At 45.7% G+C, this 14,620-nt stretch overlaps 1 protein-coding gene across 1 annotated transcript in view; it reads left to right on the top strand.

Moving 5' to 3' along the window:
- LOC310994622 (alpha-1,6-mannosylglycoprotein 6-beta-N-acetylglucosaminyltransferase B-like) overlaps positions 1-14,419 on the top strand; it is a gene marked incomplete at both ends in the record, with an annotated part of 120,306 nt that extends 105,887 nt beyond the window's left edge. Inside the window, 6 exons of the mRNA XM_083983363.1 lie at positions 2,754-2,912; positions 3,112-3,258; positions 3,640-3,756; positions 10,149-10,223; positions 12,908-13,191; positions 14,221-14,419. Coding sequence (XP_083839489.1) covers positions 2,754-2,912; positions 3,112-3,258; positions 3,640-3,756; positions 10,149-10,223; positions 12,908-13,191; positions 14,221-14,419 — 981 coding nt within the window. The remainder of the gene's footprint in view (positions 1-2,753; positions 2,913-3,111; positions 3,259-3,639; positions 3,757-10,148; positions 10,224-12,907; positions 13,192-14,220) is intronic.
- Between the last annotated feature and the right edge of the window lie 201 nt (positions 14,420-14,620).

Genomic DNA, 14,620 nt, shown 5'->3' with positions numbered 1-14,620 from the left:
GTCCTGTTTCTTTCAACAAATACTGCTGTTACGTCCATCTCAGCCTCAGCCAGTGCATATGAAAAAGATACTCTGAGCTGTAAACATGTCAAGATGCTCATAAAAGCAAATGAACATACTCATGCATTTATAAAAAACTTTTATTCTTAAGTCTTATTTCTGAAGTGATTCATGAGAAGCTAATTGTCACGGATTTACATAGTTTCAAACACTGAAGCCAACACTTTTCAATAGTTTTTTTTAAGTAGCTTATAACAGTGACTATCTTTTTAAGATCCTGTCTGAGAGCACAATGATTGGTCAGACAGCCCATCATTTGAAAGATGTTAGTCTTGTGTTCTAATCCAATAATTCAGTCTGAAAGATTTGGTGACTTGTCTTAATGTGGCCAGTTTTGCACTTATGGATGATGCTGGGCTTCTCAAGGAACAGGAATAAGTCCATAATTTGTGTTTCTGTTGTCTTTCACCCACTGAGAGGTCTCCACAATGAGATGTAAATTGAGGCCCACAACCTGTCATTAGAAGCACTGAAGCATCTTGAATGAGAATTGACTTTTCACTAAACCCCTCCCCTAAACAGCAACTGTTCAATCATAGATTTGCCACCGTATCTAGTGGAAATGTCTCTGCCTTGCTTTTTTATTGGATTTAGCAAAGACAACACTCCAGCAAACATTATCCAATATAGAATTACATCTGCAAAACACATTGGTTTGTCCTCATCGTAAAAGCCTCTTGAAAATAAAATCAAGTCCAAGCTAAGCTCCTGAACAAAGTTAAGTAAGGACAAAATAAGTCTGATCGAACATTTCTTTATCACAGCTATAATACAGCCTCTGCTGCACAATTTATGAACAGTGCTGCTTCTTTAAGTAGCGTTACATGTCTTTTAGTATGATATCTCGTCTGCCTACAAATGCATATTGAGAGCATTTTTGCAGGGTTCTTAAACAAGTGTGTGGGAAATCTGCCACTGCTTTCATTGCCATCAACCCACAGTATGTAGCTTTTGTATGTAGCTTTTGAGAACAAACAGCTTGACAAGTGCAACGACTGTGAGAAGGGTGATGCTTAGCAAATAATTATTCCTTTATGTCATTGTATCCTTAACATACAACATGCAAACGCACATGAAATGAGGTGAGGCACAAGAAAAAGGACAGCAGAACATCCTCATTACAATTTCTAATCCAATTCATGTTGTGAGAGTTCACTCGGAGCAACACACACACAGCTGCAAGTGGAGGTTATGGAATCTGCGCTCTTCCACGCCTGTGTTTCTCCTACTGCTAATTCATGTTGTCTGCTGCACTTAGCGCTTGAGCTAATCCCCTAATTGGCTGGGAAAATCCTCACAGAGGAAGCTATCGATTGCTACAGCCTCCAATTACGACTGCGGGGGTCTGTACCACAAGCAGGGATACAGTAAGCTGCTTAACACCAGACGGCCAGTCAATACTGTGGCCCAAGGGTTACGCTCCATTCACATGATTCAGTTTTGGTTGTTAGCTGCTGCTAGTTGGTTGTTTTGTTCTCCCAGTCATCATGTTCAGCCTTGACTTTGAAAGTGTGACCCTGTGGTCACACTTTCGGGGGGGGGGGGGGGGGGGGCTCGAATGCACAGCTATGGGAAGCACAAATTACACTTTATCACACCCACACAAGCCACAGCATGATGATTTTCTAAAGGAGATGCATTTACTTGGTGAATGTTGGTTTTTCTTTTTTTCAGTGAATATCCTTTATTTCATGAATGGATAATGTCGTTTTACCTTTGTAAGCAAAACTTTTGCTTTTAGGGTTAGTTTTTAAAAATCCTTTCTGTCAAGAGGAAGAATTGGGCATTGTAGAGTGGCTCATGTGCCATGCATGATTAACGTTCATTAAAAACTATGCCCACATCCAAACACTCAAGACACATTAGATTGATTATGTTCATTTTGTCTTATCGTATATATTAGGTTTTCTTTTTCTTGTGTTCAGACAATGAAATCAAGAATAATGTTACCTGCTTGACAGTTTCGGGTGACACTTCTGAGGAAGACTGGAGTCACAGTCGAAACTGTCAAGCAGGTAACATCATTCTTGATTGTCTGAACACAAGAAAAAAATAACTAACTCATTTTTCTTAATATATATGTTGAATTTTGCAGAATAAAAACAAATGTGATTACCACGTACCACAGCACAGAAATAAACAGTGGCTACTATTTGCCTTTTTAATAGGTACAAGCTCTGATTTATAATAAATTATTTGTTCATTTTGCAGAAACGGAAAAATGTCAGAGAGCAACAAATGTGTTTGACTAGCAATATTAATAAAAGTAATTAGAGAAAGTGGAGGCCTTACCAGCTTAGATTCTGGATGAGAACGGATGCAGTGTGTCTGTCCTCCTTACTTCCTAAACAGTGACTGGATTGCATAATTTTTAATGCTTTCAAGTGGCTGTTTACTAATACAGTGATAAAGTCGAATGTTATTTCCGCATGCAAAAAGTGTTCTATATGTTTCCCTCACAGATGTAGTCTTACACGTGAGATGCACACACACTGATTCCAAAAGCAGACGGCAGACAACACACAAGATCAGGGACACAACAAACACAGCACACTGTATCTGGGCTCTAGGTCTTTAATCATATTCTTCACTGTTCTGCTGCTCTTCCCTGACACACTTCTTTTTCCACACACCCTCCTCTTCAACCTTTGCCCTCCATCTCACCAACCCATCCTTTTCCCCTCCCCTCCCAGCAGGGCAAGGAAGGTTTCCTGCAGATTCTCCACAGGTACATGGAGGTCCACGGCACGGTGTACTATGAGACTCAGAGACCTCCGGAGGTCCCAGCCTTTGTGAAGAACCACGGCCTGCTGCCCCAGCATGAACTGCAGCAACTGCTGCGCAAGGCCAAGGTAAGAGACCAGAGGAAATATTACTGACACACACATCTGCTGAATTTTCACTGCTGCTGTTAGTCTGAGCGTACCCCACTCCTCACCTGCAGCTTGTGTTTCATCTTGGGCTATCGCTCACATTCATTCAGAAACTAATTTATGATTACAAAAAAAAAACATAAAAATATGAAATGACAATTATATTTATTTTTTCTAGCTCTTCATTGGCTTTGGTTTCCCCTACGAAGGCCCTGCCCCTCTTGAAGCAATAGCCAATGGCTGCATTTTCCTTCAACCCAAGTTCCACCCACCTCATAGTTCACTCAATCATGAGTTTTTCAGGGGGAAGCCCACTTCTAGAGAGGTAAGCTCCTTACAGTTTTTGCTGCAGTATGTTAGTCACTAATAAGAATATTTTTGCTGCCAAGTAACTTTATTCGTGAGTAGATCCTTTAAAAGAACTGGCATCAACTGTAGGTTCAGACAGCATAAGTTTGTGTTTGATAAGAGGCTGGAACATCATGTTCCTACAGTATCACAACACCACTTCCTATCAAGCTTTAATCACAAAATTTTAAAAATACTCCTGCAGTACTTTCTATTGGGTGAGTGTGTTCTTAACACAAATGTTATAAATAAGCGTCGGTCCTAAATGTATATGTCATTAATTATCTATTTCAGCATCCACATCACTTTCAGGAAGAGTGCCCACAGTTCATGTATGCCCTGCATGTGCCTTCTGTAGGTTTCCTCCCAGCACCCGTACGCAGAGCAGTACATTGGCAAGCCTCATGTCATGACTGTGGACTACAACAACTCCCTGGAGTTTGACTCTGCCATCAGGGAAATCATGAGAACCAAGGTATGCTCGTCCACTGTGCACTGTAGTGTCGAGTGAGAATGAAATTTCTGAATTTAATTTGTTTTTGACTATTGAAAACCTAGAACTACTGGATTTAGTCATTAAATGTTCAAATATACGAGCATGATTGTTTTAAATCGTAGGTCCACTCCACAAAAAATATCTAAAATATAAAATCGTATGTGGTGGGTATGAGGCAGCAGACATCAAGTGACTTTGCTCAGTGGCTCACAAAGTTAAATAGGAACTTATAATAAAAATGTTGTTTGTCCTCTATATTCTTGTCATCAGTTAAGTTACATTATGATTACATCAAGTCCTTGTTCCACCTTCTACATGTTGATGTTTTTTGTTGACCTTTCCCATTAAGAAGCGGTGGTGAAAACACTGGACCTGCTGTCGTCATTGGGACATTGCTAAAGTGTTACTAAATGTTAACTCAAGAGCACAGTAGTTTTTCAATAGGAGAGTTTTGCAGAGCAAGATTGTCAATATTTAAGTTGCAGTGTGATATTGCTGTGCTGAACCTTTCCACGCAGGAAATGTGGGCTGATGGAGAACGGGAGGATGCTAGGAACTGCCAAGAGTGGGAGAGAGGTTAATTAACGAGTCAACTGGGCAGATTCGATCTTTCTGAAAAGCAGGAAAGAGGAGGAGAAAATGCTAAAAGAACAGAGAGCAAAAGAGATGAATAGAAAGATAGAGGAATAGAAAGATTTTAGAGTCCGAGGGCCTGATTGACTAAAGCTTATGAAAGCCAACTGTTGAGACACAATTTACACTTTAAAATAACCACAGTATAAACCTTTTATATCTCAGTGATGTTTTTTCGCAAGTTAAGATTGCAGGTGCAATCAAGTGTATGAAAGTGACTCTTTGAGAGTGAAAGTTGAAACGATTGTGTATGTGCCTTTACTGACTAGAGAATACGATGGCTGTGCAGTCAATTTTCTTGAAGTTATTTTTATGTCTGATTTATGAGTGATTTGTTTACAGCTAAAGAAATCAGGATATTGTTGCCAACTGTCTACACATGACTTGCAATATGGCTTTGGCATTCCATTGCAGCTATCTAGTTAATTCCCCGTTCGAGCCACAGTAACACTCCTACAAAGAAACCATCGTGAATGCATGAAGGGCGCTGAGGGATCGTGTACAGCAGGAAAACAGCTGTCTACATCCATCCATCCATCCATCCATTTTCATCCGCTTGATCCGGAGTCGGGTCGCGGGGGCAGCAGTCGGAGCAGGGATCCCCAGACTTCCCTCTCCCCGGACACTTCCTCCAGCTCTTCCGGGGGGACCCCAAGGCGTTCCCAGGCCAGCCGAGTGACGTAGTCAATCCAGCGTGTCCTGGGTCTTCCGCGGGGCCTCCTCCCGGTGGGACATGCCCGGAACACCTCCCGAGGGAGGCGTCCAGGGGGCATCCTATACAGGTGCCCGAGCCACCTCAGCTGGCTCCTCTCGATGTGGAGGAGCAGCGGCTCTACTCCGAGCTCCTCCCGGGTGACAGAGCTCCTCACCCTATCTCTAAGGGAGCGCCCCGCCACCCTGCGGAGGAAACTCATTTCGGCCGCTTGTATCCGGGATCCCGTTCTTTCGGTCATGACCCAGAGTTCATGACCATAGGTGAGGGTGGGAACGTAGATCGACCGGTAAATCGAGAGCTTTGCCTTTCGGCTCAGCTCCTTCTTCACCACGACGGACCGATACAATGACCGCATTACTGCGGCCGCCGCACCGATCCGCCTGTCGATCTCGCGCTCCGTTCTCCCCTCACTCGTGAACAGGACCCCAAGATACTTAAACTCCTCCACCTGAGGCAGGAACTCTCCCCCGACCTGGAGGGTGCAAGCCACCTTTTTCCGGTCGAGAACCATGGCCTCGGACTTAGAGGTGCTGATTCTCATCCCAGCTGCTTCACACTCGGCTGCAAACTGCCCCAGTGCATGCTGAAGGTCCTGGCTCGAGGGAGCCAACAAGACCACATCATCTGCAAAAAGCAGAGATGAAATCAAGTGGCTCCCGAACCGTACCCCCTCCGGCACTTGGCTGCGCCTAGAAATTCTATCCATATAAATAATGAACAGAACCGGTGACAAAGGGCAGCCCTGCCGGAGTCCAACACGCACCGGGAACAGGTCTGACTTACTGCCGGCAATGCGAACCAAGCTCCTGCTCCGGTCATACAGGGACCGTACAGCCCTCAGCAGAGGGCCTCCGACCCCATACTCTCGGAGCACCTCCCACAGGATGCCACGTGGGACACGGTCGAAAGCCTTCTCCAGGTCCACAAAACACATGTGGACTGGTTGGGCAAACTCCCATGCACCCTCGAGCACCCTGCGGAGGGTGTAGAGCTGGTCCAGCGTTCCACGGCCAGGACGAAAACCGCATTGTTCCTCCTGAATCCGAGGTTCGACTATCGGCCGAATTCTCCTCTCCAGCACCCTGGAATAGACTTTCCCCGGGAGGCTGAGGAGTGTGATCCCCCGGTAGTTGGGACACACCCTCCGGTCCCCCTTTTTGAAGAGAGGGACCACCACCCCGGTCTGCCAGTCCAGAGGCACTGTCCCCGACTGCCACGCGATGCTGCAGAGGCGTGTCAGCCACGACAGCCCCGCAACATCCAGAGACTTGAGGTACTCAGGGCGGATCTCATCCACCCCCGGTGCCTTGCCACTGAGGAGCTTCCGGACTACCTCAGTGACTTCAGCTTGGGTGATGAATGAATCAACCTCTGAATCCTCAGCCTCTGCTTCCTCGACGGAAGGCGTGTCAGTGGGATTGAGGAGATCCTCGAAGTATTCCTTCCACCGCCCGACGATATCCCCAGTCGAGGTCAACAGCTCCCCTCCTCCACTGTAAACAGTGTTGGCGGAGCACTGCTTCCCCCTCCTGAGGCGTCGGATGGTTTGCCAGAATTTCCTCGAGGCCGACCGGTAGTCCTCCTCCATGGCCTCCCCGAACTTTTCCCAGACCCGAGTTTTTGCTTCCGTGACCGCCCGGGCTGCCGTCCGCTTGGCCTGCCGGTACCCGTCAGCTGCCTCGGGAGTCCCCCGAGCTAGCCAGGCTCGGTAGGACTCCTTCTTCAGCTTGACGGCATCCCTTACTTCTGGTGTCCACCACCGGGTTCGGGGATTACCGCCGCGACAAGCACCGGAGACCTTACGGCCACAGCTCCGGATGGCCGCGTCAACAATGGAAGTGGAGAACATGGTCCATTCAGACTCAATGTCTCCGGCTTCCCTCGGAATCCGGTCAAAGCTCTCCCGGAGGTGGGAGTTGAAGACCTCCCTGACAGGGGATTCTGCCAGACGTTCCCAGCAGACCCTCACGATACGCTTGGGTCTGCCAAGTCTGACCAGCTTCCTCCCCTGCCAGCGGATCCAACTCACCACCAGGTGGTGATCAGTTGACAGCTCAGCCCCTCTCTTCACCCGAGTGTCCAAGACATACGGCCGGAGATCAGATGACACGACTACAAAGTCGATCATTGACCTCCGGCCTAGGGTGTCCTGGTGCCACGTGCACTGATGGACACCCTTATGCCTGAACATGGTGTTCGTTATGGACAAACTGTGGCTAGCACAGAAGTCCAATAACAAAACACCGCTCGGGTTCAGATCGGGGAGGCCGTTCCTCCCAATCACACCTCTCCAGGTAACACTGTCGCTGCCCACGTGGGCATTGAAGTCCCCCAGCAGAACGATGGAGTCCCCAGTTGGAGCGCTTTCCAGCACCCCTCCCAGGGCCTCCAGGAAGGCCGGGTACTCTGCACTGCCGTTCGGCCCGTAGGCCGAGACAACAGTGAGAGACCTATCCCCGACCCGAAGGCGCAGGGAAACGACCCTCTCGTTCAGTGGGGAGAACTCCAACACATGGCGGCTGAGCTGGGGGGCTATGAGCAAGCCCACACCAGCTCGCCGCCTCTCACCATGGGCAACTCCAGAGTGGAAGAGAGTCCAGCCTCTCTCAAGGAGTTGGGTTCCAGAGCCCAGGCTGTGCGTGGAGGTGAGCCCGACTATCTCTAGTCGATACCTCTCAGCCTCCCGCACGAGCTCAGGCTCTTTCCCCCCCAGCGAGGTGACATTCCATGTCCCTAAAGCCAGAGTCGTTGTCCGGGGATTGGGTCGCCGGGGCCCCCGCCCACGGCTGCCACCCAAAACACACGGCACCGGCCCCTCATGGTCCTTCCTGCGGGTGGTGGGCCTACTGGAAGGCGGGCCCACGTCGCTCCTTCGGGCTGGGCCCGGCCGGGTCCCGTGGGCGGAGACCCGGCCATCAGGCGCTCGCCTGCGAGCCCCTACCCCAGGCCTGGCTCCAGGGTGGGGCCCCGGTGACGCCGATCCGGGCGACGTGAACGTCCTCGATATTGTTCCACTCATGAGGGGTTTTAGCTGTCTACATGATACTTTAAAAGTTCTGTAATAGTTTGCGCCTTAAGCAGATTACAATTAGACTGCATGCATGGAGATTAGACAAAAGGTGATGTCTATAGAGATGGATGTGTTTGTGTGTGTATGTTTGGTTTCTTTTTTTTTGTCTATTTTGTCAAGCTGCAGTTCAGCAGCAGTGGCTGACTGCTCTGTCTCCGTCTACACTGTCACACCACCAGGCGAGAGCTGATGGACCCCTTCACCCTTCACTGGAGGCACAATGCCCCAGCTAACGCACACGCACACACATTCACATTCACACAGAGAGTCAGATAATATTTTTCTGCCAGTACTTATTCAAACCCAAACAAATACATAACGACAACTGGACCACGAGACATTAAAATAGCATGGATCAGTTGTATCAGCACAAAGAGCCTTACCTGTATATAATAGCCATTAAATACAAGACAAACAGACACATGTACACTGTGTGGGGGCTTGAGTTCAGTCATGCAGGACAGAGCAATCTCAGTCCTCATGTTCCGATAAATCCTTTCTCCATCTTTTTCTGTCTCCCCGTTTCTTTCTCTGTCTGTGTATTTTTTTCTTTCTTTCTTTCTTTTCTGTCTGTCTGTCTGTCTGTCTGTCTGTCTGTCTGTCTGTCTGTCTGTCTGTCTGTCTGTCTGTCTGTTCTATCTCTGTATTATTCTGTTTCTGTCCTTCACTCCCTCTCTCTGCTGTCTGGCCTATTTGCTTGCAGTGGAAGCCCTTGGTCGTCTTTGCACAAATTATGGTTCAATATTTCATGATGTAGTTGGTTAAAATCAACATATGCCTTAAAAGAAGGTGAAGGCGATTCTCCAGCCCACACTTTTTGATGAGTTAGACTTAGGGTGGAATATTTTTGGTTTGTGGTACATTTTTGTGGATTACATTTGTCAACTATCCTTATTGAAAACCAATGGAAAATCTCTCCCGCAGGGCTGCTCTTGTAAATGAGAATGTGCTCTAAGTCCCCACGGCTGGTTAAGTAAAGCTTAACGAAAGAAGCTATAGAAAGAAAACTGTTACCTGTTTGTGTGTCACTCCCATTCATGTGTTTACTTTCTGCTCCAGCTTACAAAGTGTATTAGCATACGGCTTTGATCAGATTTGCAGTGTGTGGAACTTTTTAAATTGCATCATCCTTGCAAACTTGCTTCTCAGTGGTTTTCTCTTGAAATAGGCCAAGTCTGATTTCACACGTGGCTGAACATTAGACAAGTTTGATTTCAGATTGGAAATGCAGTTTAGTGAGTTTTGTATAATTTGCAAGGACACAAAGACAAGCTACCTCTATCTCTCTGAAGTCTCCTGGTTGGTTGTTAAAAGTTTTAGCTTGTTACGCTTCTGGAACAGCTACTTTTAAGTCAGTCATGAAGCTTTAATTAACATTTCTGCACTGATATATAAAAAAATACAATATCAATGACATAAAGAAAGCAGTTTATTAAAGCAGCTAATTAAATTTATGTTAATCCTCACATTGATGTTGACAGTTTTCATTTTTACATTCATCCAGTTTTCTGTCTGTTTGTTCACATACTTGTATACTGTACAGTGTACACTATACATATACATATACATACACACACATATATGTACTGTATATATAAACATAAATAAATTCAGAGAGAGAGGAGAGGGTTTCTTGCAGTCTGCCTCATCTAGCTCAACTCTCATTAGGTCAGTCAAAAGTGGGCTTTAGTTTTAAAACCTGCACATCACTGCAGGGTGTGATCTATTGGTATGCAAATAAAGCCTAATGAGTTTCCAAGTTGTGACATACTGTGATTAGGGCCTGCAGAAATCTGACAATAGAAACATTCATCTGCTGAAATGAAAAAGGAGAGGAGACAATTTATTGCAGTTGGTGTGAACAATGACTTGACAACAAACACTATAATACATGCAAAATATGAACATTTAGCAATGTGTGTTATCTTTGTGTGTGTGTTGTTGTTTTTTCAGGTTGAGCCATATCTGCCTTATGAATACACCTGTGAGGGGATGCTGGAGAGAGTCCACGCCTACATACAGCATCAGGTGAGGTGCATGTGCACAGATCAGTGGATGTTACAGCAACATGCATAGATAGTCTCTTCTAGTCACGAGTCCTCTCTCATACACATACAGTATACATGCCTTCTCACCAGCTCTTAGAGTACTACCTACCCTCTGTTCATATTCTGCTCAATATTTCATCATTGCGTGCATGTGTACATGCATGCGCACGTGTGTCTGTACTCCATGTATGTAGACTTATGATTAATATACATGCTAACTCTCATTACGAACCACATATCTGCCCTGCGGCTCTAAAGCAGAAGGACTTCTGACACTAATGAGGAGGGATGATTAAGGAGGAAGAGTAGAAGTGTGAGGATGATAATGATGTAGGAGTAGCAGGAAAGAGACTTCTTTAATAATCCCACATGAGATGTCAGACAAACTGCAGAGGGTCTCTGGTCATCCTTTGTCAGCTCCTGACTGGCGGCGTGGGTTTGAAACTGCTTCTTCAGCATTTACACTGTCAAAAGAGACAGGAGAAAGTTCAACTAGATTCCTGTTTACCAAGGTTTTAGGACAGAAACCTCGGTCTACTCTTGCTGAACCTTTGTGTTTTCTAGTTTTTTGTTTGACTTCTTTTGTATATCTGTCATATTATATTTCATAAATGTTTAGCACATACAGTATGCATCAGTGATAATGATACACCAGCATACTACAGCAGCTGGCTATTTAGCAGGCTAATTAACACCTTATTTTCGTCTTACACTTGAAATTTTAAACATGATTAATATACTTTTATATAATTTATTTTTTAATTCAGTTCTTTGTGAAGCACATTAGGTGCGTAGGCAGCAGCAGCACAGAGTGAGACAGCAGCTGAGCTCTTGTCAACTTACACAGCTGTTTGCTGCTGACATATTAGTTGATGAGGGTTGAACTGTTTCGGTTTGTCATCACAGCTCACCATGCGACCATGGCAACCACAGACACCAAATGAAGGACAACAATGGGAATAGCTTGGCTGTTTTCTGAGTTTCCTGAGTTATGCATAACCCACACCTCCACATCTGTAATCTACATCATCCAGTCAGGGTCACATGTAGTGGTAATAGACAGTTTTTTTTTTCTGTAACTTATCATAATGAACTAACTGTTCACTACACAGTCTAATGGCTGTAGAATAATGACACCAGATTGGTTCCTTATAAGCATTGTATTCACTGTATGGTCCTGTTTGCCTGGAAAATGAGAGGTCAATTCAGAACACACAGTGATTGCATAGCCTAAGCATAGTGTCAGTGTGAGTGCTTTTGTAGCTACAACCATGTAGCATGGGATAGATGCTGTCAGTAGTACAGGATGTAGTCAGTAACTATGGCAGTGGACTGGAGTAGTGCCCTCTAAGAAATCATTTAAGATGCAGCACACCAGAGTCCCCAGGCAGCAGACACTGTAGAAAACACTTGTTATTTGAAATAACTCAATGTTAAAGGGCCCATATTATGCAAAATCCACTTTCTACAGGTTTTGTAGTGGTCCTATGTGTTCCCGTGGCCTTTCTATGACGCCTGGAGGTGAAAAAAGTCTGTTCACTCCCTTAATTGATTTTTACACTTTTTTGAGATCGTGTCTCCAAACGGGCGAATTGGAAGTGCTGGCAGACTTGACGTCAGGATGCGCTGAACTCAAGTGACTCCACCTTCCGGTACTTCCTTATACTCCCCCTGGGCCAGTCTGGAAAAACGTGAGCTCCGCCCGCTGAGACGTTTCCGGAACAGCACCCCCCCCCCCCCCCCCCCCCCCCCCCCATCCACACACACACGCTCTCCCCCCCCCCCCCCCCCCCCCCCCCGTCCATCATTTGACATGAAGCGGTCGGTAGCGCAGTCGCCAGATGATCATTTTGAATCATTGACTGAAAAACAGCCGCCTGTCATTAAAAATGAAATCGTGGATCAGAGAATATTGGAATGATACCGCTTCTCATCAGCGCAGCGGTCTTCATCACGGAATGAGAGACATCTGAACGAGGAAGTCTCCTCTCCCGGCGCAAAACCACGTCAATATTCTCATCAGTCCATACAACAGTGCACAGTTTGTGCTGCGCTCCTCAGTTTCACTTGTTTTTTTTATTTGACAGTTTCACACAGAACTTTCTGATGGTAGTAGGAGTCTCTCCACGTTTCTCCTTCTGCCACAGTAAAAAAAGAAAAAAAAAGAAAGAAAGAACATTTTTTCAGACAAGATGCCAGTCTCAGAATTTTTTTTTTTTTTTTTTTTTTCGGAAATCAATGCCCGACCCCTGTCCCAATGTCAACACTGGCACATGTACCTGTAGTGAAAACCACACCCTCTCCCCGTGACAGGTGTGGAGTGGACGTGGTTTACACATCTTATTTGCATTTCAAGGTGCAGACACAGAAATGGCTTGTTCTCAGGAGAGCTCTGGAGAGACACTTTTAGACTGCTGAGATGTAGAGCTGCAGATTGATTTGGGGACAATACACTAGGAATACTATATGGTTGGACAACTTAGAACCATGTGAAATAGTTGAAAAACAGCATAATATGGGACCTTTATGCTCTGCACTGTGCTGCATCAACATTTTGCCAATAAACTCAGTAAATCACACATTGTTAGGTATTCCTTTAACAATGGTACCACAATAATGTCATGTCATTGCACAAACTATTTCCACTGTATCTTTTACCTACAGGACTTCTGTGCTCCAGATCCTCCCTTCATTCCAGCCAACCTCTCCAAACAGGGGTCTGCTGGGGGCAGCAGGATTACTGGACCACTGTTTGTGCCTCTGCCCAATTCCACAACCCTTGGCTGGGCCTCCAATGTGACGGCTCCCCCCGCCTGGCCTCCCCTCAGCTCCCTCAGGCTGCTCGTATCTCAAGAGGGCCAGTCCTGTGTGGAGGCATGTCAGTCAGCAGGCTTCATCTGTGAGCCAGCTCACTTCCGCTTCATCAACAACAAGGAGGCTCTGCGCGGGTTAGTAACTCACTGTCTGCCCATCAAACTTTAACAGGACGTTTACCAACAAAACAAGACTGGTTTCTGTGTGTTGATACATTTTATCACAGTGTTTGAAAGTCTGGCATCCTTACAAAAATCAGCCGTGTGATGTCTCATCACACATTGCCAGCTTTACCTGCATTTGGGTATTAAGAAAATCTGTAAATGAACAGGCAGTGTTCTGTTTTATGTATTTGTATATTTTTTTAGTAAATAGAGTAAAGCCTTCTGGATCGATAACTTTCCCAGCTTAATATTTTTTCCACCAGGCAACTCTAATGATTGCAACATTTATGGCCACTAAATGGCCAAGTAAAAATAAAAACAGATTATGCTGAATGATTACATTTTTTAAAAACAAAAATTCTGTATTTGAATTTTCCATGAGAAGGAGTGAGGCAGGGTCTCATCAGGTGTTTACTTTACCAGCTTCAGGCAGGTGAAGCAGAAACTTGAGCTTTCCACTCTAAGACTGAAAGTGCTTTGGTGTTTGATTCTCTCCTCCAAACATCCGCCTCCCCAAGACTTTCACTTCCAACTCTTGGTCTTTGTTCTCCTTTCATTCTCCAAGTAGCTTTTGTGTTCCCATTTTTTCCTGTCTGTCTTAGTTTACAACGCCTCTTTCCTTTGTTTCTGTTCCCTTACTCCCCCTTGTAACTCAAGTCTGTTCTCTGACACAACTTATCTTTCTCACAATGACATCTCATACCTGCAAGTCTTTCCAACTTCCTCATTGCCTCTCCGCTAAATTCCTCCCCTCTCTTCTTGACATCTGTCACGTGATGAAAGTGATGAAATCTCTCTCTGTTCTCCACTTTCCATTTATCTGGAGGTTATGCCAGTTCCACTTTCCTGTTACTTGTCTTAAAATAAAAATAACTTTCATTTCTTGTATTATGTTTCGAAGTTGTGCTTTAAACAATAGAAAAACATTTTGCCTGTGATTGAACCCAATCGACTGTTATTGTGTGTGTTCAAACTTGTGCTTCTCCATCTCACCTTCAGGTTGGAGGTGCAGTGTGAGGTGGTCGACTCGGAGATCAACCACATCCTCCCGGCCTTCTCAGTGGTGCGACAGGAGTGCGGCCTCCAGCGGGAACCCCTCCTCTTCAGCTGTGCCGGTCATTCCCCCAAATACAGACGTCTTTGCCCCTGCAGAGACTTCCTCCGCGGCCAGGTGGCGCTGTGCAGAAACTGTCTATAATGACAGGCCGTGTGAAGGATGAGTAAGAAAGAATTACACACAGATTGGTGGAGTAAAGGGGCATTGGATGGCAGCCACAGCCAGAGCAGGTGTGACAAATTACCTAATGGTGCAGAGAGGCAGCTTCACGCCAAATCAGTAAATGTAGGATGATGAGGAACAGGCATGCATCGGTTCCAAGAGCAGAAAGTAGGCCTGGAT

This window comes from Trachurus trachurus (assembly GCF_905171665.1).
Source record: "Trachurus trachurus genome assembly, chromosome: 1".
In the NCBI taxonomy this organism is placed as follows: domain Eukaryota; kingdom Metazoa; phylum Chordata; class Actinopteri; order Carangiformes; family Carangidae; genus Trachurus; species Trachurus trachurus.
The sequence above is the reverse complement of the archived record's forward strand: the minus strand, read 5'-3'. Positions and strand labels throughout refer to the sequence as shown.